Here is a 27542-nt window from a genome sequence, read left to right as displayed (position 1 = left end):
AACTGTCGACAGCAGGAATAGAATCTTAGAGTTTATTTATTTCTCTCATGCGTAAAGCAGGCATACAGAACAGAAAAGCACTACTGTAACACTTGAATATATTGGCCCAAATGAAGCAAGAAAAATGAAGCAAAAAATATGGAAATTGAAAAGCATTTCTAATAGAATGGAAATTTTTCGGAAAAAGATGAAGAATGAGCATCTAAGAAAATACTTTTCTGCTAGAGAAATGGGAAAGAAAAAGACACAGAAGGAAAGAAGAAAGCTGCGGCGCTGCACGGACTTCCATCTTCACAAATATATTGCCAACATAAATCCCTGAAAAACTAATAAAACTCCAAAGAAATGGGCTGAAGTTAAAATCATAAAAAAAGGCTCAAACTCTGCCACATTTCAAATTAATACTTTAATGAAAATGACAAAGAAAAAATGATGTCTATCAATTATCAAAATAGTTGTATGCATAAAGTGTGACTAGCAATATCTCCTGAAAGTAGGTTTAAAACCAGGAAAGCTAGCATAAATTGGAACGCATAGGCAGGTCTTTACCTCCCATCCCCGGCCGACGTTGCAGCTTGAGTAACAGCCTTAGGACCCTCTACAAGAAATTGTAAATGGAAGCTAAACAAGTTAGCAAATGAGAATATTATAACCAGCTTTGCCCTTGCAATAAGTAGATATGAATATTACCAGTAAGTGGAAATAGAGAGAAAAATCTTAATACAAAACTGTTTACAATTCATGGATATCAATCTCTGGCTAAACATCCTTTCTGCAACTCATGATAACATTTCAATATCTCAGCAGCACATGCAACTTAAGACAGCTTAACCCCTGAGATAATGAATATAAGAAATCTAAAATAAAATTAAAATAATGAGGCTAAAATTTTTGTGAGGAAAAAAAAGTATTGCAAAGATTGGTTAGAAATCAGAAATTGATAACAGCAATCTCTAGCTAAACATCCTTTCTACAAGTTATAACATTATAGAATCCCCTTGTCCTAAAAATCATTTCCACAACTCATGATATATCAAATAACATTTCAAAATCTAAGAGGCACATGCAAGCCTATACCCCAGAGATATCTACAGTAAGAAATGTAAAATAATTAGCTAGAACTTCGTTTTCTTTGCTCTTAAAGCTAGCAAAAGTACCCTCTAATAATGTAGCTCATATCTATACTTTCTTTGTACAATAATCATGAAATCATTGGAACCCTAAGGGTGTTAAAATTCTTGAATATTATACTAGCTAAGGAAAGGTTAAGAGGTTGAAAGGTTTTTGTGTCCATAGGTAGCATCTTTGTTAATAGGTATACATTAAGTAAGCATTAGGGTGTACACCCGAGTGGTAGTTGTCAAAGGGGAAAAGATTGCAAGATCTCCTCTCCCTCTCTCCAGGGTCTCCCTATATATATCCACCTAAGATGTCTAAAAAACTAGAGCAGCAAGAAACAAATAGTAATTCTCATTATTATTTCAACATTATGGATGCTCACACAGACGGGAAGAGAACAGGCTACATGGTGCGAAAACTGTCTTGATTACTTAGGCAATACATCCAAAAAATGAAGGAAATACCCTATCAAGAGCAAAAGGGCTAACTTGAAGACACAGGGTGCCACAGAGGCAGTTGTTCGTAACAAATCAGATCCTTAATTAATCCAGAATGAAAGAAACTCGACATGGCGAAGTGCCTAAATGGAACAGATAATTCATGCAAGGAATAAGTTTTTCTAATAAGAAATGGGTTCCAGAGCTAATAAACTGAAGACATAGACGAAGGTAAACATGGAGCAGCAGCTGCAGCATTCCACCTCACTGACACAACTAATGTCCGAATCAAGGTTTGTGTCATTTGAAGCACAACAATGAGATTGTTCCAATAAAGAATTACCCCAGAAGAAAAAACAGTTGTTCGACTTTGGATGGTACAAATACAAGAGCATCCATATGAAAGAACATACTTTTCAACATAAAATCCGCAGCTACATAAACTACAATGAGCTGCTCAGTAACAAGGAACCAAGATACAAAAACGATTATGCATCCACAATATCGGGCAAGGGCCTTAGGGCATTAAAAAAAAGTAAGATGCCCAGATTCCGTAGCCATCCTATCACATCAGCGCATCACACCAAAATACACTACAAAACATAGACACTACCTGATTCCATAACCTGTACGATTTCATTTCACGGAAAGCCCATAATATTAACTTGTGCGATAGCTATAATCCGTGGGAGAAAGAGAAAAATCTCTCAAACAGACAGCTTGTTCAACATGGCCAAACAAGACTGGCGGGTATGAGATCTGATCTGACCTTGATAAGATTGAATAGCTTTCATGAGATCGGGATACTTCTTGCTCGCGCATTCCTTGAGCATCTCTTCGAATGCACGGGTCACGAATCCCCCGGCGGCCATTTCGACGAACAGTCACTTTACGTCTTCTCCTCGTCGTCGTATTCTTCTCCTTCAACAGAGATTATCTGCAGAACGACGAAATCGAACAAGAGAAACCGAATCATGCGAAGATTGGATCAAACCATGCTAAGAAACTCGATTGAGGAAGATGAACTTGGAATTTGCCTGAGGATTTGGTTTTTCCTTGACCGAATCTTTGATCGGAGAGAGATGTGAAGCAAGCGGAAACAGCCAGTCTTAGATCTTCACATTCTTTTTGTCAATTCTTGAAACCGGTCGGAGAATTAAACCGGACTTTGCGATTTCAAAATTATATGGGTCTCGAGAATAACGGACGGAAACTCAAGGGTCTTGGAATTTACTGTTTCACCCCTGAACTTCGTAAATTTCATATTGTTTCCCCATCATTTTATTTTCTGTCATCCAAAATATTGACAAAAAATTGACGGTCCATTCCCCCCCCCCCCCAAAAAAAAAGAGAGAGAGATATGGAGAGATGTCATTGAAAAACTTGTGGAAGATGACATTTGAATCTTAGATATAATTTATTTTAAACATTTTTTCTATATAGATGTAACCATTAGATGTATGAAGGTTGAAATATAAGAATTTAATGCGGGTGTTTAACCATTAGACCACATTGTGCACAATTATTTCCGAGACACAAGGATAGGTTGGCTAAAGCTTAAAATTCAAATTAAACGGCTACGCGATTTACAAGAAAAATCATATATAAATATTCAGAAATTGATAAAAATGTATAAAAAATATATATAATTTTTAATTTAATAAATAAATATACTAAATGTTGAAATGTGTGAGGAATTATTAATTATATAATCAACAATTTTAAACCTGCCTTAGCCGTTTCTAATTTAAAAAAAAAAACAATTTTATATTCGATATATAGAACATTATTTATAGCTTTAAGAGTTAAGGTATGTCTTGGGATATTTTAATATTTTGTACATTTATTTTTCAAATAAAAAATTGTTGTATTTTTTTTAACATATTTTTAGAGTTAGTGTATTTTTACTGGATTTTTCTGTTTTATATGTTATTTTTATTTTGTTGTAATTGACCAAACTTTACAACCAATGAACCATAATTAGACAACGAACAAAATAATGAGAATTCTATCCCAACATTATACAATTTTTATTTGTTATACAAAAGCTTTTTGCTCTTTGCATATATTTCATAATTAACAGACTTACGGTTTAACATATTTTATCAAGGTATCAGACTAACATTGACATATCAATGCTTATAAGTATAGACAATACATTTTGTCAGTCACAATATATAATTAATCTCTTAAAATTATTAAAAAGTTAACCAGAAACCAAACCGGGTAGGAAGATAGATAACCGAGACATGACGAAATCCAACCACTCCTAGTGTTATAATCTGTCACATCAAAGATTAACGTTTTGATATTCAGTTCGAATTTGATTCGAGAATGATTTGATTCGATTCTTTTAATTTTACAAAAATGTATATATCAATTGATTATATATTATATTGTATTCGGTTTTGATTTTTAATAACAAAATTTTCCATTTTTTTAAGAAATTTTATTTTTTCGATTTTTTTAAAAATTTGATTCGATTTGTAAAAAAATTGCATTAGAAAATTTAAGATGATTTCGGTTAATAACGGAACTGTATTTTTTGGTTTGGTACGATTATGAGGAACCGTGTCGAAAACGTCCATCACATGGCGAAACCCACCAAACGACGGCGTATCGAATTCAAGCACGTTCCAAAAATAACTGACCCCTTTGTCGTTTACTATACAAGTAAAACAAGAAAACATAAATTCCATGCCACGTGTCGAAAATGAAGGTTTCCATGGAGGATAACCGCGTAGCATCTGGTGCCAGGGCAACGTAGAGGGGAGGAAAGAGAGGAGAGAGAAAGAGAGAGAGGAGGAGAAGAAAACAGAGGAAACGACAGATCGAGACATCTCGAGATGGCGGAGTTTGAAGCGGGAATCGAGGAAGTGAAAACACGCGCCGCCGTAGACGGATCTGGTGTCGCCGACGGAAAAGGCTGCGAGGAGCGTCTCCGGGGCCAGATCAATCGGAACGGAAACATGCAGGGTGAAGGCGCGGGATCTGTTGCGGCCGGAGGTGGATTCTTGGATGAGAAGCCGATTCGCGAAGCTGGGTATGAGCTCTTGTGATTATTGCTATTTTTGTTCTTTGATTCGCCTGATTTTTTATTGAATTTGTGTAGTAATAGCCAAATTCTGGAAGTAGTATCATTTTCTTTGGAATCGAATGTTTCTGGACAAGTATGGGGTTGTAGGCAAACGGATTTTGACTGGAGAAGAAGAGATTTAGGGTTTAGCTGATGCTTGGGGGACGCATCTTTCTGGAGGGGGGAATCTGTTGTTCATGGGGAACATTTCTTCTCGTTTTGTTGCATTACTCGGTGAAAAATTTGTGTTCGTTTGGTAGAACGAGGAGCATAGCCTTCTGTAGTTGATACCAAATCCAAGCTTGCGTCTGTACTGTGAAATTGCTAATTAATTGATTTTTGCTTGAAGATGTTCACCTGAAACACAGAAGAGCTTAGTTGCTTCTTATAAGTCATACGTTGTCTGATGGAATCTTTATCGTTGGGAGCTGAGAGGAATTGCTAAAAAAGCCTTTCACATGCTTCGTGTACTCTCTTACATCAGTGTGGGAAGAGTTTTACCTTTGATTGTCGTGAATCTGATGGATCTTAATACATTGCTTACCGCTATTGAAGATCCATGGAATCTCCGTCTTCTGGGACTGGTGCCATAATGGTCCTTCCAACTCAACTTACCATTTTCTACGGTGGGAGTGTTAGCGTATTTGATGGAATTCCTACTGAAAAGGTTCCCTTTGGAGTTTTATGCAAATTATACTTTCTATGGGAAGGAACCAGCCGTATGAAAGGTTTTCTCTGTGATTATGCATATATAGGTACATGAAATTCTGCGTATCGCTGCTGCTGCTGCGAAAGCCACTGAGACAAAGAATTCTATCAGTACGAGTCCTACTCCATCACCAGCACTGAAGAGAACCCCTTCTTTCTCAAGCACATCTACAGTTGCTTCACCGGGAGCACAGTCATATCCCGTTCATCCAACTGCGTTGTGCAGATCAGTGGCGGGTAAGTACAGATTCACTTGGACACTGTATAATCGAACGTCGAATGTTGATATTCTCTCTTACCTGTTGATTTGTGCTAATTTGGCTTCATCAATGTTCCCTGAATCTGATTCAGACTTGCCAATTGCAAGGAGATATTCCCTTCAAAGATTTCTTGAGAAGAGACGGGACAGGTATTCATACTCTTTCTGTATATAAATATTTCACCTGCTACATTGCTCACTGTATATCTTAGCCTGGAAGCTCGATTCTGATCTGTTTTAAATGTCCGTAATATGCTCTCGAGTACTTCTAAAGACAGATTTGCACACAGATTCCAATGAGATCTGCATCTAACAGCACAACTTGCACCTTCTCTATCTGCAGATTGGTGAACAAGAGCCCTTATTCTGCTCCAGACACCAAAAAGGCCGATCTCATGTCAGACAATTCAAGCACCAATCCCCCTTCTGCAGCCTGTCTTTCGGAGAAAACCCCCGCTACATAGTGGGGGACATCAACTGCACTGTAAGCTAACGTTAATTCGAAGAAGAAAACCCGTAATATATATATATATTATATATAGATGATATTGGAAAGTTACCGAGTTTCTACAGGTCAATGTAGCAAGGTTCTAGAACTGAATCTTCAGGCAGAGAAATGGTATTGGGAGGAATTCTTGGTGAGATCACTGAATGCCCAAGACGATGTGTTTTGTGTTTCTTCTTGGTGTCCAACTAAAGTTGAGATAACAGCTGTTATCTCATTGTTCACAACCTTTGTAGGAAGTGTTTTTTGTGGTCTTGTGGATAAGTTTGTTGTGTAATTCTTGTTTTGAAGACAAGTCTTGTCTCTCTTCTCTTGTGATTGTAATTGTAAACTTGGATGTTTCAAAGAACTTGTTTACCGACTTTGAGTTGTGTGTTTGTATCAATGCTTTTTGTTTTTTGTTCACACATATTAGATTCTGCAATTTCTATTGAGTTTCCATTGAGTTCTTTTATATTGATGATTGTACAATAGAATCTTATTTAAATGTTTTGTCAATTGGTATGTCTTTTGATCAAATTTTTTTATTTTATTTTGTTTTGTCCGAATAATGGATGGATAAATTGTACAAATGAATTTAATTTATTATTTTTGAATTGATACACGATTTTTTTTTAATTATGTTATATGTATATATATTCTGTAATTACCGCCGTCATAAAGTGATTACCAAGATTACAATAGCTGTCTATATCTTTCATTGTATTTCATCTGCGTAATTACGTTCTAGAAATTGTAGTGGAGAAGAGAGAGAGAGATGGCGATGGCGATCGGAGAAGAGGAGTGGCTGGGATGCTGCGGGAGCTCGGACTTCGCGATGCTGATGGCGAAGGCGTCGCCATTTCCGTCCGTCGAGTCCGCGATCGAAGCGGCGAGAGACGTATGGCTCAACCAGCTCAACGTCAAAGCTTGGCTCGACGCCTTCGCTGCTCATCCTCAGATCGGCGTCTCTTCTCCTTCTCGAACCCTAACGGAGCAATCCACGGCCTTAGCCACTGCTTCTGCTTCGACATTGCATGACCTCTCCCTCTGGAATTCGCGCTACAGGGAAAAATTCGGCTTCATCTTCATCACCTGCGCATCTGGAAGGACCCATTCGGAGATGCTTGAGGAATTGAAGCAAAGGTACTCGAACAGGCCGATCTTCGAGCTCGAGCTTGCTGCTAAGGAACAAATGAAAATCGTAGAACTCCGTATTGCGAAGTTGTTCTCTGACAAGGCAAAAATCTCAACAATCCCACAAGGTATTTTCCTGATCCTCCCAAAACCCTTCTCCCTTTTTTACAACAAATTCGTGGATAGATAGATCAAGATATTGGTTCATCGTGAGGATCAAAACGTCTCCTTCTCAAGCAAATTTATGGAGTCAATCAGTAGAATGATCCACAAGTACGATCAGTAAATTGGGTATTTTGCTTTTGTTTACACTCTTGTTAACTGCAGTCTTTTGGTTTCTCATGTTCCAGAAGATCGACTGAGAATCATAGGAGGGCATCTGAATGTCGGATCAACAGAAGCAAAGGCCGAAAAACCGGTTCAACCTTCAAAAAGAACTCGGCCTCCGATCACCACTCATGTCTTGGACGTTTCTCAGGGTTCGCCAGCATCGGGTGTTGAAGTTGTTTTGGAGGTATGGAGTGGCAATTCTTCTCACGCAGGACCTCGTTTCGGTCAGGGCGATATCTCGGGCTGGTCAATGGTGGGTGCTTCTGTGACGGATAAGGACGGAAGGAGCGGGCAGTTGATGGAAATGGTCGAGGCTTTGAATCCGGGGACATACAGAATCAGCTTCAACACCGGAAAGTACTGTCCAGGCGGGTTTTTCCCTTACGTCACGATCGCTTTCGAGGTCAGAGAATCACAGAAACTGGAGCATTTCCATGTTCCGCTGCTGGTTTCTCCGTTCTCGTTCACCACTTACCGTGGAAGCTAGAACAAGCTTTACTGTAGTGACATGTCCGAACCGGTTTGTTGCCTGTGCAATAACTTTCCATGAAACCCAAAATCACAAGTGTTTGTGTATGTTCTAGTTCTTTCGCAATTAACCATGAGACAGAAAAAGTTTTACCGATTTCATTGAACACCTAAACCTGTCATACAAAAAAGCATATCAGCTCGATCTCGAACGTGGATCTGGTCTGATCGTCGTGGGTTTAGAAGGCTGGACAGCATGCACGAAAGAGGAATTCACTATTTAGGTTAAGAAATACAAGAAAATGTAGAGTTTGCTGGCTTGCGAGGTAATTCGAAAAGCCACAACTCTTTACAACCAAAAAAAAAAAAACAGGACCAAGATACTGTTCGTGTTGGTACAAACAGAACATTCGTAAGTCACGTGGACGTTAAACGCAGCCGCTTTACATCCCCAATACAGAGAATCAGACACGCAAAAAGATGAGAGACAGAGACAAAGGCCAAACTTTGGTCGGAAAAGGCGAAGGGCGTGGTTAGTGAAAGCTGCGCATGATGCCGTGGATATATCCTCCGGTCATTATAAACGATACAAACGATACAACTCCGGCTGGAAACATCTTCTTCGATCTCATGAAACGTGATCCCATCACCCACGTCAATGCAGCCGCCATTGCTTTCAAGTCGCAAACATTAAAAAAAACAAGAAAACATAAAATGACTCTCACATAAAAACACAGTGACTATGGCTAACTGTCATCTATCCATTTCCAATTGGGAAAAAAAGGGTTTTGATAATCAGATTCAAGCTTCTTCTTATCTTTGTTGCAAGCAGGTTAAGCATATTAAACATCAGAATCACTTGTAGGGTGCAGTAGAAGTTCAGTACTTGAATTGGTCCTTTGATTGTCAGTTATCAAAAAGCTCAGTTCTGCGGACTGGAACAGGAAACTTCTAACTTTTCGATATCAATGTCGATCATTACTAAGATGAACCAAAAGAACCCGACAAGAAATATTTCCATGACTTGGTCTCGATTTCTTACCTACACCCATGGTTGATGCGAAAACAGGTTTTGTTGGAAGCTCCCGAAACACATAAAGCAAAACAGCAGCTGATAGTCCTCCAGCAAGCAACGATTTCTGGCTGCCGCTCTTTAGGTAACCCATCAGTCCACCCACTGAAATCAAATGCATGGAACAGTGTTATCCATAGCGTATGGCAGTACATGGCGTCAAGCAAATTATAGGCCATAGATTTATGGCGGACGTCATGGGCAGATATTATGACGGTTCCAAAAATATATTATATTTATAAGGATAAACAAAATAAAGCATCATCAACTGCTCAAATCAATTAGCAAGATTAGACTGGACAAATGGTATCAAAGTGCCAGTCAAGAGCATGGGTAAATTCATCGCGAGATCTATCTACAAAGCAATCTGGCAAAAAAAATCATCTAACTAGTATTCAGATACGGGGTCTGGCATCAGCATCAATCCTTAAGAAAAGAATGGGAGAACATAGAAGAGGACAGGAGAAACTCAAACGTCAGCCATGGAAAACGTAGACAATAGCATATCTAAAACTTTCTGCTACTACACATCAAATTCTGCCTGAACTCAAGCCATGAACACATATATACGACAAGATCACCGGAAAATATACAAACACGCTCGCAAGTTCTTACCATACTCATTTTCCTATGGTACGGTCTTGATATGTATATTGATCAAGCGAGAGATAACCTTGTTATCCCCATTGAACTGAACCCATTCACAGTATGTTTACAAATCCATGAAAAAACATCAACTTCCAGACCAAAACAGAACAAAAATGATTACTTTCACTTAAAAGAATAAGACTCAATGCCCGAAGCTTAGCTTCAATCAGAGACTTGTACCTCCAACGAGTGCAGCGTAACCAAGAGTCAACTTCTGCGACATCGACAATTCCATCTTCCCCTTTCCATCATCCTGCGACTCCTCCCCTTCACCGTCTTGTTTCCCATCATCTCCACCTCCGTCTCCTCCTCCACCTCCAAACCTATCACCCCCAGCTCCGCCGCCCCCGCCCCCGCCAGTCTCAGGCTCAATTTCAACCGTTCTTACCCCTGAATCAACGCAATTGGCGGTAACGGTGATGACCTTCGGAGATATTTTGGTAGAATCCAAGGGAGGAACAACATCGGAAACGGCGAAGGAACCGAATGGACGCCGCCGGTGATCGGAGGCGAAAGCGAGAGCACGAAAGCCGTCGGATTTAAGGAGCGAGAGCCGTTGGATCGATGAAGAAGTAGGATTCGTGAATCGGAGCTTGTGTCCTAGGTTAAGAAGAGAGGACTGTGCCGAAGAACCCAACAGCAAATCCGCCATTTTTTTTTTCTGCTGGGTTTGTCTCTGTCTTGGTCGCCACTGCAACGTGCGCTTTTCTAAGGTGCCGATCCTAACCGGGACAGGTAGAACACAACCACGAACCGAACCGGGTTGGACCGGCTTCTTCCGTTTCCTTTCTAATCAAGAAAATTCTCAACCGTTACAAAATGACCGAGAAGATTATAAAAAGGATGAATCATTGCTGTGAAATAAAATTAAATATATTTTTTAAAAATAGTTTATATAGAAATCAGAAATGATTATTTATGGGACGATTACACAAGGATTATGATACAAGACATGACTAGAAATTGATTGGAGTACATTTTTCAAGTAATTTTGGCAATTTTTTTAATTTAATTTATCTATTTTATGTTTCCTCGATTTGAATACGTTTGCACCTTTTTCTCCACAAGGCCCCGACGACGTATGGTTCAATCAACGTTCTTCGTAGTCGTAGCCCGAGCCATGGAGTTAGCTACTTCGACCTTTCTGGGCACACAACTCAGACCCGCCGTTCTGTCGCCGTCGCATAGCCCGACTGCGATGTTCGCCGGGAAACCCACCGGTGGCATGCGTTTCTCCGCCGCCTCCGCCGCCGATTATAGTCGCGGGAAAAGAGGCTCCGACAAGATGTACACGAGGCTCGACTCGTGTCTTGTCATTCCTCCGCCGAGGTACAAGGAACCGCGTGCTGTTGTGAAGTTCCTGGGCGGCGCGTTCGTCGGAGCTGCGCCTGAAGTGACTTATAGGTACATGTTCTTGCTTCGATTGAGTTGAAATGGAAGCTGATAGGTAAAAAAGCATCGTTGTTTCTCTGTTTCAGTTTCTTTTTCTGTAACATCATGCGACAATTTTAGGGGATTTTAGGACATGGGTTTCCGCAATTCTTTGCAAAAAAGATGTTTTTCTCGATGTTGGGTTGTGATCTTTGTAGTTACCTGAAGGAGCTATTGGCTAAGGAAGGGTATGTGATCATATCTGTGCCGTACAATGTGACATTTGATCATGAACGAGCTGCTAAGCAGGTTTATGAGAGGTTCAATTCCTGCTTGGACATGATGCTCTCGTCCGGGATTCCGAATGCGGATTTGAGGCCGGAAGATCTCGCTGACCTTCCTCTTTTCTCGGTCGGTCACAGGTCAGATAACTGCTGTTGCTTCAGTTCTTGGTTTTAAATGTTTTTACTCTTGAAAATTGTAATGCGGAATTAGAAGAGAAAAAGAACAGAATCCTGTCTGTTACTACTTCTTGAATTACAATACTCACATTCATAGGGAAAAAATAGAAACAAATAAGGAAGAAAATAACGGTGAAACATGATATGATGGAAACAAATAAGTTTAGAGATGATTGACACAATTAACAATTGATTTCTGAATTGATTTTGTGTCCACAATCATTTCCATTTTTTTCCAAATACATACTTGTTTCCTCGTTCGAATACTTACTGCATAACAAGTGTGTGGAGCTTGTTAACAGAAACGAACCCACAATGTTGATATGCTTCGGTTCTGTTTCTATACCTGCGTTTTCGGATATGCTTTTCGTTCAATGTTTATTAAGAGCTGTATTTGATTTCTGTAATGATGTTTCTATGACTGCCTGTTTGATGTAATCTTGTTGCGTTTCAAGCCAATCGAGGTCGGTTCTTGGTCGGATTTACTTTGTGATTGTGGTAAGATTTTTATGTGGGCTTTGCATTGACTATTGTTTTATGACTTGTTCTCTAAATTTATGTCTGTTAATGTGGGGGCATACACATAGAGTATTAGTTCTTCCAGCCCATAGTTTTGTTGCGATGATCACTTTGTGAATTCACGTTTTAGGAATTGCGGTTGCATTATGCTTAGTTGTGATTTTCTCCCGGTTTCTTGTTGATGACTGTTTCTGTGATGCTGACTACTAAAACATTTTCATCTCTGCTATAGCAATGGTGCACTTCTGCAAGTTCTGACCGGAAGTTATTTCTCTGAGAAGATACCGAAGGTATGGCTATTATCGTGATAATGTTGAAAACATTGATTTAATCTGCAAGAATGGTAAATTTTGGCTATTAGTTTCCTAGACCAGAATGCTAGAAAGTGATGTGATATCCGTTTCTATAGTGTAAGTTAAAGCTTTACCAACCAGCAGGAGTCTGACAAAGAAATATTCTCTCTTTGTGGAAGGCTAATGTCATTGTCTCATTCAATAACAGATCGGCCACAGAGGCAGTCCCGTACTTTGAGCAGGTGCATAGTGTAATTTCAAATAAGCCCTATGATTCTTGTATTGCGGGATTAGTATGGATTATGTGAGCCTGTGAAAACAATAACCAAGTATCATGTTATTTTAGGAAATGTAAATTATGTTAGCCAAAAACTTCTTTGAGTTTCGTATACAAGCCTTGGTTTATACCGTACTATCCAAAAGATGGGTTCTCGTGTGGTTTGAACCACGAGCCGCCAAGGCAAATAGCCATTCATGCTTTAAGCTAGCTAATGTAACCATCCTCACTTATCAGAATGAGTAGTATTTATGGACTGTCTTAGATGGCCTGGTTATAAATCTCTTTTATCTAATCTAGTCCTCGGACTGGGATTTGGGATCTTCAGAATCATCGTACAGTTGCTTGCTCGATGTTTCTCGAGCTGAACTGATGCTTCTTTGATCCGAAACTGATCTAGAATGATGAATTATGGTATACCAAAAGAAATGATACTGTTCTAGTTCCAGCATCTTACATCTCCTGTATAACTAGTGCAGCTCGGCCCTCTTGTCCGCCAGATAATACCACTCGTAGAAGCAACTCCAGTATATGCAATGGCTCAAAGTGCATCAGGTGTTTCTGTCTGTTCGTGTTAGAAATTATGTTTATGTCTTTTATGCTCTCTCTGTAAGATTTATGTTTCATATTATTTGCAATATTTAGCAGAAACAGGGGGGACGAATTTTGATAATTTCCCGTGCTTTTGGTCGTTTTAGGTGATGCATTGAAAGGATTGCTTGAAACGGCGGCAGCTACAATTCTGAACAACGATCAGGAAGCAGTAACATCACTTACCAAACTTGTTGATCAGTTGCCCTCGGTTTTTGGTGAGGTACACTTTCGCCCAAAGCGGGTTCGCTGTCTATCTTTCTCGGGAAAATCTCTAGTTTCTATGGCCCGTGCTGTATTGTTTAGGTAGCTCAGGGAGTGTCAGAGTTCAGGCCAAAACCACCCGAAAACCGTGATTTCTGCAAGAGCTCCTACAATGTTCAGCACACTCTGCTGGTACCAGATATGTTTCTGAGACGCGTTTTGTTTGTCACTGGTAGGGTTAGTTCTGGTCGCTGTAACATTTTTTGTAACAGGTAAAATTCAAATCTGACACGATCGATGAGTCGGATTTACTGGAAGAAACCCTGAGGCCTCGGGTAGAATCGTACGGTGGGACACTCGAAAAGGTTCTGTTAGGTGGCAACCATCTCACTCCTTGCATTCAGGTAAAAGACTCAATCCAAATTCTTTTTAACTTTCCAGCATTGTCTTGAATTCTTCTTTCCATGGTTTTTCCATAACCGGCTTAGTGTCCATCATTGAGTTCTTTTGGGTTGATTAGAATATCCGGTTTAGTTTTGGATTTAGAAAGAATTCATAAATGAAATGGAGACATTTTCTGTGATATTTAAATCGTTCATCATTTACAAATAGGACCAGGCAAAAAAAAAAAAACTGAATTTAGGGTATTCGAATTCGACCCGATCCGCTGGTCGATTATCCAAACATATAGATAAGATCGGTCTATAATGTGAAGGAAACCCGAAAATTAGGTTCAAGTTCATGTAATTGGATCTATCGGGTATTATAGTAAGATGATATTTTTACTCTGAAATCCTTTAGAGATATTACATAGAAAGTTAGAAACCTTTTGAAATCTCTTCAAATTTTTGGTTTGGTTTCGGTTAATCCGAAAATTTGGATAGCAGATCCGAATCAATATGTGATATAGATTTTTGAAAATTTTCATATTTAAGTTCGGATTCGGTACATATGAGTAACTAAAAAACATCTCGGATACCCGATTTTTGGATATATGACCAAAATGGATGCGAGATCGGTACTATGTCGTGAGACTTGAGAAGTCCGAGTAACCGAAAAAACCTCGAATACCCGATCCTTGTGTCTACTCCTAATTATGAATATTTATAATATCAAAAGCAAACAAAATCGAGATTTCTTTTAAAAGGGTTATGATTTTTTTTTTTAGGATCCGAGATGGCAAGTGGGATCTGTATACACACCTGCAGATGCCATCGCTCAGGCGCTGAAGACGCTTTCCCTTAACGATACCCGACTTCTCTCTCGGACAATCGTGGATTGGTTCAAGCAGTTTGAGCACTGATGATGATGATGATGATGATGTTCATTGATGTATATGAACATGCTTCAGCATAAATGCGTACATGTGTGTGTGTATATATACATACGTATGAACAAGCTTCATTCATGTAAAGATATATATATATATATATATATATGTGTGTATAGCTCGGTTCAATGTTCCTAGTTATTTTATTTCCTAGGAATATAAATAAGAACATCGTTTACACCTCAACACATTATTATTATTATTGGTGGTTTTTGTACGCACTTCATAAGCCCAATGGGCAGTGAGTCCCACCTTCCAACATCTCCTCACGCGTGTAAACATTCTAGTGCGAGTGAGACCAGAGTTATTACTGTAGACCAAATCAATCTAAGCCGTTCGATCAACCCAAGCAAATCTCGACTGTTGCTTTGCTCATCCCTTTACCGGGAGAGAAACCAACTGATTGGAACTTGAGATCCCCAGAGCCAAGTGGGTCGTTTCTGGTGTTTCCCCAATTTAGAGTCCGAGTCAACAATAAAATCCCTAGTTCCGTCTCCGGCAGAGTCTCTCCTCGTCGATTGCTGCATACAAGTTTCCAGAAATCGGATTTAGGGTTTTGTATTGATCGATCATGCCGGTCGGGATGGTTTGATGCTGGAGATGACGAGGATAACGAAGTTCTGGTAGGCGGTGGCGGTGGCGGTGGGGTCGGTGACGAAGACGACGAGGCTAATGAGAATCTCAGCTTGAAGATATTGGAGAAATCGTTGCCTCGTCGAGCTGTCAAACGAAGCCGAAGCGAGCTTAGGTTCGACGATTCGAACGAGACGATCATGGCGGATCTTTGTGTATCGTCTTCTAGTATACTGAGTCCTGTTTTGGTTAATGGCGATAGATCTATGCTGAAGAAAAAGGTTCTTTTTGAATGAGTAGATGCTGCAGTTTTTCTCTATGTTGATCCATGTTGCGAATTTCTGTTCCTCTTGTTTTATCACAACTTGAAAAGAGTCGATCGTGGACATGTAGCTGAAAAGTTGGTTTAAATGTCTAATGCCCTCAGTTTTGGATTGCATCAGTCTATTGTTAGGAAAGATGAAGACGAGGTGGAAACAGTAGAGGAGGTAACCAAAGATGAAGAGGGTGGCAAATCTGTAGAACTGAACGCAGGAGAGGGTACATCAAACAACATGGTTCTGAGAATGCTTCTTGTGAGTTGAATTGAATCACTGCTTGTATATCCCTTTTTCGTGGGGGAAAACATAATATATTTCTCTGTGATAGCCATTTTAGTTCTTGTATTCTTTTACTGTCAGCGTCGTCCGAGGTACTTTAATGCTCCAAAGGGAGTTTGTGGGGAAGAAGGGAATATGACGATAAATCGTCCGTCCCGTAAAAAGCGTAAGAAACCTTGCTTTGTATGTGGAAGTTTGGAACATGGTGGGAAGCAGTGTGCAAAGGTTTGTTCTTCTTAAGACAGCATCTCGTACTTACTTGTCAATATGGTAATTTAGTTAGTTGATTATCACCTTGGTTATGTTTGCTCCAAGTAAATATTAGTAAGGCACAGAGATAGTTTATTAGAAGCTTATCAGTGGAATTCTGAGAAAACTTTTGGAAATGTTGGACCCTCTTTTTTTCTTTTCCTGTTCTGAATGGAGGCAATTGAGTTGAGTACATCTTTGTTTTCTTTTCCCGCTTTCGGAAGGCTCAAGAGTGCAATATTTGCAAACAAGTTGGGCACCATGCTAAAAATTGTCCAGATAAGAATAAAAGCGGATCTAGAAACATGGCCATATGCTTAAGATGCGGAGAGTCTGGGCATGACATGTTTTCGTGCAAGTATGAATATTCTCAGGATGATCTGAAGGTTCAGTTCTTTTCTTCTTATCTTTCTCTTACGCCTTCTGTGATTTTTTAATCACTTCTCTTCTTATCATATGGGTATCATCTCAAACCTCACTGTTGCACCTTAAACTTTCCTTAAATCTTTTGTTCCGATAAGGCTGAATAGTGTTATTTGCAGTACAGTTTGATTATTTATACTAATCTTTCTTTGATATGTTTTTACCAGGATATACAATGTTATGTCTGTAAGGCCTTTGGCCATTTGTGTTGTGTCGACCCCTCGAACTCACCACGGTGGGCTGTGTCTTGCTACAGATGCGGTCAACCGGGTCATACTGGACTTGTAAGTTGTTTGAGTTTTTCAAATTGAAAATCATCAGCCCGAGAAAATGTTGTATCTTACTTAGCTTATGGAGTTTTGGCCTCTAATGGGTTTACATAATGTAATCGATCACCTTCACCGAGATGTGATATTGAAATCCGATAAAGAGTATAATAATAATAATATGCTTGTTAGGCATGTGGGAAACCCAATGAGGGAAGAACGAAAAGAGATGCACCGGGTTCATGCTTTAGGTGTGGGAAAGAAGGGCATTATTCCCGTGAATGCCTAAATCCTTATATCCTTGATTCCGCCATTTCATGCTATAGATGTCGAGGAATAGGGCATATTGCTCGGGATTGTCCAGTTTCCACACCGGTAATCTCTCCACATTACTCTCAAAGCCCTTCAACTATCTCTCTCATCTTCCGATTTCGTGTATAACCGAGCAATTTCTTTCTCCATTCAGGTTGTTAAGAGAACCCGTGATACATCTATGCCATCTCGCAAGCCTCAGAAGAAAACTAAAGGGAACGAGGAATATCATTCTGCTCCTCATGAACTAAACGGTAAGACTAAGAAGAGGAAGAGAAAACGGAACCTGAAATCGCTAGAGAAAGCGAAGAACAGTGGTGGATGGGCCACGGAATATCCCGAGGAAGGAGATACTTCGAGTAGAAAGAGAAAGTGCAGAAATCTGAGGTCGCCTGTCGGGCCATCGCCATTGGGTGTGAACCATTGGATCTCAGCATTCAGCTCGGGTGGGTGTCCACCGAGTCCTCCTTTCTCTAGGATTCCAATTTCTTCTCATCATGGAAATGCAACCTCAGCCACAGGGTTTGGCGATCGTCATTACTGCTATGATGAGTTGCCACCGAGCTGTCTTTCCTATAGGATTCCGTTTCCTTCTCATCACGGAAATGCAGCCTCAGCCTCGAGGATTAGCGATCGTCATTACTGCTACGATGAGTTGCCACCGAGCTGTCCTTCCTATAGGATTCCGTTTCCTTCTCATCATGGAAATGCAGCCTCGACCTCGAGGATTAGCGATCGCCATTACTGCTACGATGAGTGGCCATCGAGCTGCCCTTCCTGTAGGAATACGTTTCCTTCTCATCACGGAAATGCAGCCTCGGCCTCGAGGATTAGCGATCGCCATCGCTGCTACGATGAGTGGCCACCGAGTTGTCCTACCTGTAGGATTCCGTTTCCATCTCATCATGGAAATGCAGCCTTGGCCCCGAGGTTTAGCGATCACCATTACTGCTATGATGAGTGGCAACCGAGTTCTTTCTCTAGGATTCCATTTCCTTCTCATCACGGATATGCAGACTCGGTCTCGATGTTTAGTGATCGTCATTACTGCTACGATGAGTGGCAACCGAGTTCTTTCTCTAGGATTCCATTTCCTCCTCATCACGGATATGCAGACTCGGCCTTGATGTTTAGCGATCGTCATTACTGCTACGATGAGTATCAGTGGTAGAGAAAGCATGGACGAGATCAAAAGCTTGAAATCCAAGCTTTTTGGTTTGATAATTTTGAGGGTTTTTAACCCTCTTTGTCTTGTGTCTTGTTGCGATGTTATTACTACACAAAGTGTTTGGCACATAGTTACACTAGTTCCTTTTCTCCTCCTTTCTTTAATAAAGAGAATTGTGTATATACTGTCATTTTTTCTAATCAAAGAACAAGGACATAGAAAAATATATTCCTGAGTATCCGTCCTTTTAAACCCGAGTTTCGAGTATCCATGGGACCGAACTCTGAGGATGAGAACGAGGCCGAGATGTTTGAGAAAAGCGGGACGAGATGAGGGAGGAGGAAAGAGGCGAGACGAGAGGTGGAATCCTAATCTTGACCTTAGACGGGTCATTCGATGGGTACGGACTCTCATCGTCCGACGGATGAGTCTAAAATCCAAGGATTAGGTGTTCCTCGTCACCGGGTCCGTACTCATCTACCGACGAAACAAACTCCTGACTTTTACACATGCGATTCCCGAGTCTAAGAGACTTTCGAACACAAACATCCCCCTAAAACCCCCCGGGAGGGATATAACTATTGAGATTCCGTCATCAAAATTTTGATGCATCACTTATCACACTGACCTAAAAGTCGGATCACAAAGAGTTCGTAGTTTTGTTGACTCTCTTTCCTTCCTTTGGTTCCCCGAATCCAACATCCAACCCCTTTTTTTAACTCTTCTTCTATCTTTTATGCTCAAGTTTTGTTCTCCTGTAACTGTCAGTGGATTCCGGGAAACCCCATTAATGGGTTTTTGGCGGAGAGCCAGATTCTAGGGTTGGTTTTTGAGGAAAAAATTACCCCTAATTCGGGTTCAATCTGCTGTGTATGGTCTGATAGATTAGGGAGTATTGTCTTGTGTTGTAAGAGTGTAGCAATGTCGGATGACTTGGTGATGCATTTCTCCTCCAACTCTTCCAATCAGTCGGACCACTCTTTGCCCGACAAAATCGCCAAGCTCGAAGCTCGCATGACGGGAAGAAGTTCCTCCTCTTCCATGCCGGCGAAGCCTTCGCCGCCGCCGCAGCAGCACGTTTGGTCTTCGGCTTCCTCCGCCGTCAAATTCGCGACGGCGAGCTTGCCGGATCACTCAGTTAGCGATTCCGATGACGAGGTAGCTTCTGATTGTTATACACAGCTACATTAATTGTGGATGAACCAGGCCTCTTTGCTCTTTTCATGCGTTTTTTTTACGTTGAATTTGTCTATGAAACAAATGCTCAGATCATTTGCCATTGGTTGGTGGGATCATCTAACTTAGTCTCATATGTATAAGTGTAGAAGATCGAATTGCCATATATAATCATGCTCATAGATTGACATAACTGGCATTGTCCATCTTTTATGTAGCCATTATCTATTCATTTGCTGCAGAATTTGATTTTCAGTTCTCCCTTATGCTTTAGTGGGCAGTCTTTCTTGTACAAGAATCATAATCGCGAGTTATCGCGCCTTATTTTCTTCGCTATTGTTTCAGAGCACGGGCAACTTCCTAATCCAAGCCAATACCCAAAAGCGCCAGAAAATTCAAGAGTCTAATAACTATGGTGCTTTCGATCGTGCTGAGGTAGTCATTTGCCAGTTCCAGATTACTATCAAGACCAATATATTTTGGCTAATCTCACACATGACATGTTACTGTTTGCGAAAACAACTTATAATGGCATTAATGTTTCTCCTGATGTCTGATTGAAGCAGAAAGAGACTGCGGTTGATGGAAGGCAAAAGATTGTTGAAGTCATTGAGACCACCAATGTAAATAAGAAGAAACAAGGTCGTGGCCGGGGTTCCACATCAGGCAGGGGATGTGGTTCCAAAACTAACAATGATCTGACGAAATATCAGCCTTCAGCTTCACCTGTATCAGTTGCAAATGGTCAGCTGGATGTTTCTTGTCAGAAGGTTAGGTCTACTTTTCCGTTTTGCCTTACAGTCAACACATCTTTTCTTCGACAAGGATTTCTCATGTAGCTAACAAGGATTTCCCATCGAGAAAATGTGGAATTGAAATTATTTTTTGTACAACATAATAATTTGCTGATTGGTCTATTTGCCAAAAGTGTAGCAGATCAAGAAAAACCGTAGCATCTTTTTCGCTTTTTCTTATTTGAAGAAAATTTCCATATCAAAAGATGTTTATTAGTCTTAGTATCTGCAGGCAGGTTATCTGTTGTGATATTTCTGTGTTTTTGATGTTCAGGATTCTAGGCCAGATAGGCAGTCATTGAACGGTGATCGCACTCCATTGGAGGTACTGTTCTGCTATTCATTCCTTTAGTTGTCTAATTTTGTGCTAAAATAACCTATTGCCCTGTTATATCTGTCCTCTTTTGGAGAATATGTAATTGTGTTGAACCTTATTTGTCTCCTATCACTTTGTTAGAAAAACGAGACATGCTGTCTGTCAATGTTCTCATTTACGAAATTATGCTGTTATACTTTTTCTATTAAGCTAATTTTATTATATCAAACTAGGATGAGTTGTCATCTTTGCATGGAAAAGTTGTAATGCTGGAGGAGGAAATACGTAAATCTCGACAAGAGGCTTCTGAATATCAAAACCTGTCCGGGCAACTGGAGAAAGTATTGCATTAATGCCCTTTGATTTTGGTCGATACTGGTTACATGGTTACCATCATTGCCTCTCCCCTTTTTTACATTAGTCTTAATGTGGTATCTGCAGGAGTTAAAAGATCTTAAAGATCAACACCAACAAGGGAAACAAAAGGTGAGGCCCATTTCTGTCAGTTGCCCTTTTATGTATCTGTAACACCCAATTAGAGTTCTTAAGTAGTTTTAATACCTTTCTTTAGTGTTCCCCTTCGTATGGTAGGGCATGGTAACGTGTCGTAAACATTATGTGCGTTGTGCTGGCATGGTAACGTGTCGTAAACATTATGTGCGTTGTGCTCCTTTTTTCTCGGACTAAATTTGGGTGAATCCTCTATGTATTTAAATATTTATTTATCTTTCCTGTAAAACCATATAAGAGAACTTCCCTTTTGAAAATGTATAGATTGGAGGATCTCCTATTAACTCGTTTATCCATTAAGTTAATGCTGCTCTTGCTGCTGGAGAGATGGACAAATCACATAGTTTTCTATTGCATATCTTTGTCAGTTGGAATCCCATAACGTTACCTGTACTACGATTTCCACTTAGCTCTTTCCATTGAGCATTTGGAAATCCTCTTTAAATGATCATTATATTGGCATATCATTGACTCGTTCTCACATCAAACTTTTAACTTTATTTTTCTTGATGCAGACAACTAAAGTAATCTCTGATCTACTTATATCGGTTTCCAAAGCTGAGAGACAAGAAGCGCGGATGAAAGTAAGACAGGGTTCTCTGCGGTTAGGCAATGTTGGTGTACTCAGGTCAGCCATTATGTATTCATCTGAATTTTCCTGGTCCACTTAGATGTTTAAGAGATCCTTCATTTCTCTTCTATTATTTAGCATGAACTACTTAAAACATAGAAGACAAGATTTATTTACCCCATTTTTATCGACTTCAAATAAAATCCATAAGATCATGGTAAATGAAGTTTCTGATGTTGTTTTCTAGGATCTCTTTTATCAGAGTTCAATCTCTCAGCTACGAGCTATTTTGGTGATTTCAGGGCGGGTACCATCATATCTGAGACATGGGAAGATGGTCAAATGTTGAAAGATCTGAATGCTCATCTTGTAGGTTCAGCTGTCTAGAAAGAGCTTCTATTGTTAATGGTCCCTCCATTACGTATTCTGATTTCTCTATTTTGTTTGCGACAACCAGAGGCAACTACTAGAAACTAAGGAGGCCGTTGAGCGGCAAAGAAAGTCACTTAAAAAACGACAAACTGGTAATGGATTTTGTCTACCTTTTTTTATGTTTCTTTTTGAAACTGCCATCCACTGTGCATCTTTACTGTCTTTCTTTGAAAAAACATTGGTTTTGAGCAACCCTTGGTTTTGTTGATTTGCTTGAAGATAAGGGGGACGGGACTGATACAGAATCAGGAGGACAGGAGGAAGATTATCTCATCCAGGATGAGATTTACAAGTCTCGTCTGGCTAGTATTAAGCGTGTATGTCTCTCTCTCTATATATGAGAATTATATATTTATGGCTCAAGTGTTTGAAGCTCATTTTTTATACTACATCAATGGTTCTTGACTACTTTAGGAAGAAGAAGTGATTCTGCGTGAGAGAGACAGGTATGAGCTGGAGAAGGGACGGCTTATACGGGAAATGAAACGCATAAGAGATGAAGATGGTTCTCGTTTCAACAACTTTCCAGTTTTGAATGGCAGATATGCACTTCTAAATCTTCTCGGCAAAGGCGGATTTAGTGAAGTTTATAAGGTCGGAACATTGACATATACTTTCTTTTTAATATGTATGGATCTTTTGCATAATCTTCTATGAATGTCTATCTGTTCCTTTGCCAAATTTGGCAATGTAAAAGATTAAGTCTTTCTGCAGTGATCTGAGGTTACAAATTTGCAGCAGGCCTATGACTTGGTGGATCAAAGATATGTTGCATGCAAACTTCACGGTCTGAATGCTCAGTGGAGTGAAGAAAAGAAGCAAAGTTATATCCGGCATGCCATCAGGGAGTACAATATCCATAAGACTCTTGTGCATCACCACATTGTTCGGCTTTGGGATATTTTTGAAATCGACCAGAATACTTTCTGCACTGTTCTAGAGTATTGCAGCGGTAACTAGATGGAACCCTTGGTGTGCTTTTTCGTATAAAAAAAATCTCAAGCTTTGCCTCTGATAATGTAGAAGACATTCTATGGTTCTCATGCTTATGTTATGCATGCATGTCTCTTACTGCAGGAAAGGATCTTGATGCTGTTTTAAAGGCAACACCTGTCCTTCCCGAGAAAGAAGCTAGGATTATTATTGTTCAAATAGTTCAAGGTCTTGTATATCTAAACAAAAGATCACAGAAGATAATCCATTATGATCTGAAGCCTGGAAATGTTCTATTCGATGAGTTTGGAGTGGCAAAAGTGACTGATTTTGGTCTTAGCAAAATAATGGAAGATGATGTTGGTTCTCAAGGGATGGAGCTTACATCTCAGGGTGCTGGAACATACTGGTGAGCAATCTAAGTTAATGTCCTGGTTCAATCTGTATTCTATCTTAGCCAAGGAATTTCGCTTAAGTTTGGCGCGAATTCTATACATTATCCTACATTATGTTTCACTCGATGTTGTTCGTAAGCGCAATAGTTCGATATAGAGACTGAACTGACATTTGACCTCTTTTATCCACGTGCTTTCATGCAATAAAATATGTCACTGAAGTGATTCTGCAATTTTCAGGTACTTGCCACCAGAATGCTTCGAGCTAAGCAAGACTCCTATGATCTCATCAAAGGTCAGTGGCTGTTTCTTATCATTATTGTTCATCACCTTGTACGTGTCCCCCCCAGAAAAGTTACTAGAAATGAAGAATGAAAAGGCACGGGCTGGGAGTCGGTCTTTGGCTATACTAATCCAAACTACTCAGGTTGATGTATGGTCGGTTGGTGTTCTGTTGTACCAAATGCTGTTCGGGAAGCGTCCCTTTGGGCACGACCAAAGCCAAGAACGGATTCTAAGGGAAGACACCATCATCAAAGCTAGAAAGGTCGAGTTCCCTACGAGACCTGCCGTCTCAAATGAAGCAAAGGTAATCTGATCTTAGTATTCAGCATCCATCCACCATCTTTACAGTGTGACAGAGCCCCATAATAGCCATTCCAAGATTAGAAATGTGAGAGGATGCTTCAAAGTCAGCATCAAGTAAACATTGAACAAAAGGGCTTTAGCTGTAACGAATCACGTGGTTAGTGAGCCCGGTGATCCATGAGGTTTCTAACTCAATGCTTGGTTTTTTGCAGGAGCTGATTCGGCGGTGTCTAACGTATAACCAAGCAGATAGACCAGACGTTCTAACCATGGCACAGGATCCTTATCTTATATACACAAAGAAATGAGAATGTGCAGAAAGAGAGAGAGGCACAGTGTTCAGAAGGTATCCAAAATCCTCGTTCTTTTTGTACATGTTCTTGTAATTTTCTCCCCCAAATCCCCCGGCGGCAGTTCTTTCAACTCCGATAATTAAGCATTTAATATTATATATATATACACCTTTGATTGATGGTTTTTTTTTTATCATTTTATGTGCATATGCATGCATATATATATATATATATGTATATATATATTCTTTTTTCTTTTATTTTTTTAATACAAAAATCTAAAAAATTAAAAACCGAAAATTCTGAATTTGATAATAATTGAACAGAAACCAAAATCCGAAATAGCAAAAAAATAATACCAAAGCAAATAATATTATATATATATATAAGGAAATGGGACAAAAAATGGGGAAAATCACCCAAATAACCCACTTAGGTCGCATCTATTTCAGTGTACACCATCCAAAAAAATTTTTTTTTTTCAATTTTAACCCATTTTTCGGTGGGAAAAGTCTGAAATACCCTTTTCGTTTTATTTTTTGCGACATATAACTGATATACAACTAAAAATAAGATAGATGATTTTTTGCCACCTTTTTTAGAATCAATTGTAACTATATTTAGACTTAATTACGAAGTCGTAATAACGAAGTTGTTTTCGAATGGATAAATATCGTAATTCATTAAGGGTAATTTCATCTTTTCGCAGGGAAAAAAATGTGTTATGTTTTCGGTGGTGTACAGATGAAATAGATGCGATCCAAGTGGGTTATTTGAGTAAAAAACCCAAAAAAATGAGACCATTACTCTCTTATCACTAAAAGAAGCACGACTGACTTCTTATCCACTTGAAACCGTAAACAGAGAAGAAAAAAACCCAGAGGTTCAATTATCCATCTCCATGGCGTCGTCCTTTGGATGGTGGGGTAGAATAGGCAGCATGTCTGCGTTGAATATGAGCAGAAGCAGAGGAGAGAGTGTGGGAAGAGTAGTGAGCGTGAAGGGCGAAACCCAGAAAGAGCCTCGGAAGCTGGGAGTCGGGTCGCCCATTGTGATAGTGGAAGCTCCCAAGGTGATCAAGACAGCCGCCTCGATCCCTTGCCTCAGGCCCAACTCTGGCCTCGTCAACCCCGGTGATGTCGGAAGGTACCTCCTTTTTCCGATGAACTAATTCTTCTGACATTTGTAACTGCGGTCATGAACTATCCGTATCCACGAGCGTTTTTTCTTTGGTGGGTGGTGCAGAATTGTGTCGAGGAAACCCAAGGACGTGTGGGCGGTTCGATTAGCCGTTGGAACGTATCTTTTGGACGGCAAATACTTCAGAGCCTTGGAAGAACTCGACGGCGACCGCTTAGAACAAACTCCTCTTTGATCTTTCTTCTTTATTTTCAAACAAATGAAACTGTTCACGTTCCAATAATTGATCTTTGTCCAATGCATCTATCTCTATGTGAAGTCCCCCCCCCGGAGAGAGAATATCTTCAACTTCAATATTCAGATTCAGATCCCAAAAAAAAAAACGTTGTGGGCTTTTGTGGACCTCAATTTTATATTACTTTGGGCTCAAAACGCAAGGCCCAAAATTGGTAATTACAGAACCCATGAATGAATTAAACTTGGGTTTTATATATATATATATATAGACAGAATGCTCAAACGGTTACGTGATTTGTGAATATCGATATATACACACTTACAAAAAATGGACAAAATAAGATCTCGAGAAGTTGGTTCGTCTATATAAGTCCCACTTGTCATATGGAAACTCAATTAAGAGTTCTCTTCTATATATATATATATATATGTATATATATCAGGGGATATTATTTTAATATTTTGGTATATGTATAGAAGAATTTGGCCAATACTGTTCATATACGTAGTGACGAAATAATTAATAGAATAAGCATCACATCAAATACGGAATCTTAACTTTGATAATACCTAAACATCGTTATATTTTCTTATATTTAACCAAATTATGATAGAATAAACATCATATATCAAAGTCCTTTAAGACTTTTCTTTCATACGTTTCAGTGTATTAAAATGGGTATTTTATTTTATTATGAAATTAATGCGCAAGCCTTTTTTTTAAAAAAAAAAAGCGAACAATATTTTGTTGATGAACCATTTAATAATGTGGTCAATATATTAATTATTTTGTTAAATGCATAGAAAACCCAATTCGGCCAATATTATTTGGACGAAATAAGTAATAGAATAAAAAATCATATCAAATATGAAATCTTAACTTTGATGGCAGCCTAAACACCATTGTAATATGTAGTTTTCCTAATATTAATCAAGTTATAACTGCTAATAATACTATAAACATTGGAATTGTCAAGACTAAAAGAGACAATTTAAATAAATTATTTAATTTAATTTAAATATATATTTCATAAAAATAAATAAATCTTTCAAAAAAAATATCAATAAATATATTAATTTCATATAAATATATTAAATTTAAAACTCACTCAAAATTCCCACCTAAATAATAAAAACGTAGATATATATCAAATTTCGTTAAAAGATATTTAAAAAACAATTTTAAAATTTATATATTTTTATGGAAATTTTAAATAATTAATATACTTATTATGTGGGAACCGTCCAAAATTTATATATATTTTTAATTTCAACGTTTTATTTCTATAGATTGATTTTAAAGAAAAATAAAATAAAATCTACCTTCCATAATTATTTTATAGTTTTTAAATTTTCAATATCATCTATTATAGTTGAATAGGCACGTGTTTACAAAACGAGTGAAAATATTATGTAAAAAAATGTTTTTACACCGTATCTTATACCTTGTTTTTAGTCTCAAAATTAACAAAAAATCTATGTCATCAGTTATGTCATCTCTACACGGTCTTAGCTAGTGATGGCAAGATGAGTCACGTTTTTTTTACCGAGTCGGGCTAAAAAAATAAAAGACCAAATAAAAACGGGTCGAACAAGCCAACTCGCGATGAACTCGAGTCCATGTGGACTAGCTCGGTCGTCTCGTGAGCCGATTCGCGAGTTGACATTAAAAAAAACTAGGGTTTCATACTTTAATTTTTTCATTTCTTCTATTTATATAGCAAATTAAAATTCATGATATGTTGATGTTGGTGTATTTTTTTTATTATATTTTGATGTTGTT

General features: G+C 39.0%; 8 protein-coding genes across 13 annotated transcripts in view; 6 read left to right on the top strand and 2 right to left on the bottom strand.

The window, feature by feature from the left end:
* The window catches only part of LOC104799601 (brefeldin A-inhibited guanine nucleotide-exchange protein 5-like), a 14087-nt gene extending 11389 nt beyond the window's left edge, over positions 1 to 2698 (bottom strand). Inside the window, exons 1-3 of the mRNA XM_010522208.1 lie at positions 2594 to 2698; positions 2326 to 2493; positions 550 to 598 (exon numbers count right to left, since the gene is read on the bottom strand). Coding sequence (XP_010520510.1) covers positions 550 to 598; positions 2326 to 2428 — 152 coding nt within the window. The 5' untranslated portion in view covers positions 2429 to 2493; positions 2594 to 2698. The remainder of the gene's footprint in view (positions 1 to 549; positions 599 to 2325; positions 2494 to 2593) is intronic.
* Positions 2699 to 4293: 1595 nt separating this feature from the next.
* Positions 4294 to 6489, top strand: LOC104799600 (protein TIFY 3B). 2 transcript variants are annotated; one of them, XM_010522206.2, is made up of 6 exons: positions 4294 to 4599; positions 5188 to 5299; positions 5388 to 5577; positions 5692 to 5749; positions 5943 to 6083; positions 6156 to 6489. In XM_010522206.2, the coding sequence occupies exons 1-5, from the start codon at positions 4403 to 4405 to the stop codon at positions 6061 to 6063; spliced, it is 678 nt and encodes a 225-aa protein (XP_010520508.1). In that variant the 5' UTR covers positions 4294 to 4402; the 3' UTR covers positions 6064 to 6083; positions 6156 to 6489. The 2 variants fall into 2 exon arrangements, with proteins under 2 accessions (XP_010520508.1, XP_010520507.1); XM_010522205.2 differs by having other exon boundaries at positions 4299 to 4599; positions 6173 to 6489.
* Positions 6490 to 6814: 325 nt separating this feature from the next.
* On the top strand, positions 6815 to 8187 carry LOC104799599 (uric acid degradation bifunctional protein TTL). 2 transcript variants are annotated; one of them, XM_010522204.2, is made up of 2 exons: positions 6815 to 7348; positions 7574 to 8187. In XM_010522204.2, the coding sequence occupies exons 1-2, from the start codon at positions 6862 to 6864 to the stop codon at positions 8035 to 8037; spliced, it is 951 nt and encodes a 316-aa protein (XP_010520506.1). In that variant the 5' UTR covers positions 6815 to 6861; the 3' UTR covers positions 8038 to 8187. The 2 variants fall into 2 exon arrangements, with proteins under 2 accessions (XP_010520506.1, XP_010520505.1); XM_010522203.2 differs by having other exon boundaries at positions 6822 to 7348; positions 7571 to 8187.
* An 85-nt stretch (positions 8188 to 8272) lies between these two features.
* On the bottom strand, positions 8273 to 10424 carry LOC104799598 (protein FATTY ACID EXPORT 2, chloroplastic). The gene is made up of 3 exons (XM_010522202.1): positions 9919 to 10424; positions 9061 to 9195; positions 8273 to 8691 (listed from the first exon to the last, which is right to left on the bottom strand). Exons 1-3 carry the CDS (start codon positions 10388 to 10390, stop codon positions 8552 to 8554), a joined length of 747 nt encoding a protein of 248 aa, XP_010520504.1. The 5' UTR covers positions 10391 to 10424; the 3' UTR covers positions 8273 to 8551.
* A 382-nt stretch (positions 10425 to 10806) lies between these two features.
* On the top strand, positions 10807 to 14856 carry LOC104799597. 2 transcript variants are annotated; one of them, XM_010522200.1, is made up of 9 exons: positions 10807 to 11142; positions 11328 to 11531; positions 12322 to 12379; positions 12562 to 12624; positions 13139 to 13214; positions 13358 to 13473; positions 13557 to 13646; positions 13727 to 13858; positions 14623 to 14856. In XM_010522200.1, the coding sequence occupies exons 1-9, from the start codon at positions 10820 to 10822 to the stop codon at positions 14755 to 14757; spliced, it is 1197 nt and encodes a 398-aa protein (XP_010520502.1). In that variant the 5' UTR covers positions 10807 to 10819; the 3' UTR covers positions 14758 to 14856. The 2 variants fall into 2 exon arrangements, with proteins under 2 accessions (XP_010520502.1, XP_010520503.1); XM_010522201.1 differs by lacking the exon at positions 12562 to 12624.
* Positions 14857 to 15018: 162 nt separating this feature from the next.
* Positions 15019 to 18554, top strand: LOC104799740. The gene is made up of 8 exons (XM_010522380.1): positions 15019 to 15025; positions 15082 to 15638; positions 15801 to 15932; positions 16038 to 16181; positions 16430 to 16591; positions 16796 to 16912; positions 17087 to 17269; positions 17361 to 18554. The coding sequence occupies exons 1-8, from the start codon at positions 15019 to 15021 to the stop codon at positions 18375 to 18377; spliced, it is 2319 nt and encodes a 772-aa protein (XP_010520682.1). The 3' UTR covers positions 18378 to 18554.
* A 133-nt stretch (positions 18555 to 18687) lies between these two features.
* On the top strand, positions 18688 to 24561 carry LOC104799595 (serine/threonine-protein kinase TOUSLED-like). Of its 3 annotated transcripts, none has more exons than XM_010522196.1 (16): positions 18688 to 19532; positions 19896 to 19985; positions 20117 to 20320; positions 20619 to 20669; positions 20894 to 21001; positions 21102 to 21146; positions 21686 to 21798; positions 22044 to 22110; positions 22199 to 22265; positions 22393 to 22490; positions 22588 to 22767; positions 22912 to 23125; positions 23251 to 23515; positions 23742 to 23796; positions 23929 to 24090; positions 24302 to 24561. In XM_010522196.1, exons 1-16 carry the CDS (start codon positions 19296 to 19298, stop codon positions 24395 to 24397), a joined length of 2052 nt encoding a protein of 683 aa, XP_010520498.1. In that variant the 5' UTR covers positions 18688 to 19295; the 3' UTR covers positions 24398 to 24561. The 3 variants fall into 3 exon arrangements, with proteins under 3 accessions (XP_010520498.1, XP_010520497.1, XP_010520496.1); XM_010522195.1 differs by having other exon boundaries at positions 20114 to 20320; positions 22915 to 23125; XM_010522194.1 differs by having other exon boundaries at positions 20114 to 20320; positions 24302 to 24435.
* On the top strand, positions 24350 to 25882 carry LOC104799596. Its single transcript, XM_010522199.1, has 3 exons — positions 24350 to 24435; positions 25247 to 25528; positions 25628 to 25882. The coding sequence occupies exons 2-3, from the start codon at positions 25284 to 25286 to the stop codon at positions 25755 to 25757; spliced, it is 375 nt and encodes a 124-aa protein (XP_010520501.1). The 5' UTR covers positions 24350 to 24435; positions 25247 to 25283; the 3' UTR covers positions 25758 to 25882.
* The last annotated feature ends 1660 nt before the right edge of the window (positions 25883 to 27542 follow it).

The sequence above is a fragment of the Tarenaya hassleriana genome, unplaced genomic scaffold (genome assembly GCF_000463585.1).
Source record: "Tarenaya hassleriana unplaced genomic scaffold, ASM46358v1 Cleome6, whole genome shotgun sequence".
NCBI lineage: Eukaryota > Viridiplantae > Streptophyta > Magnoliopsida > Brassicales > Cleomaceae > Tarenaya > Tarenaya hassleriana.
This window is presented reverse-complemented; position numbering and strand designations above follow the sequence as displayed.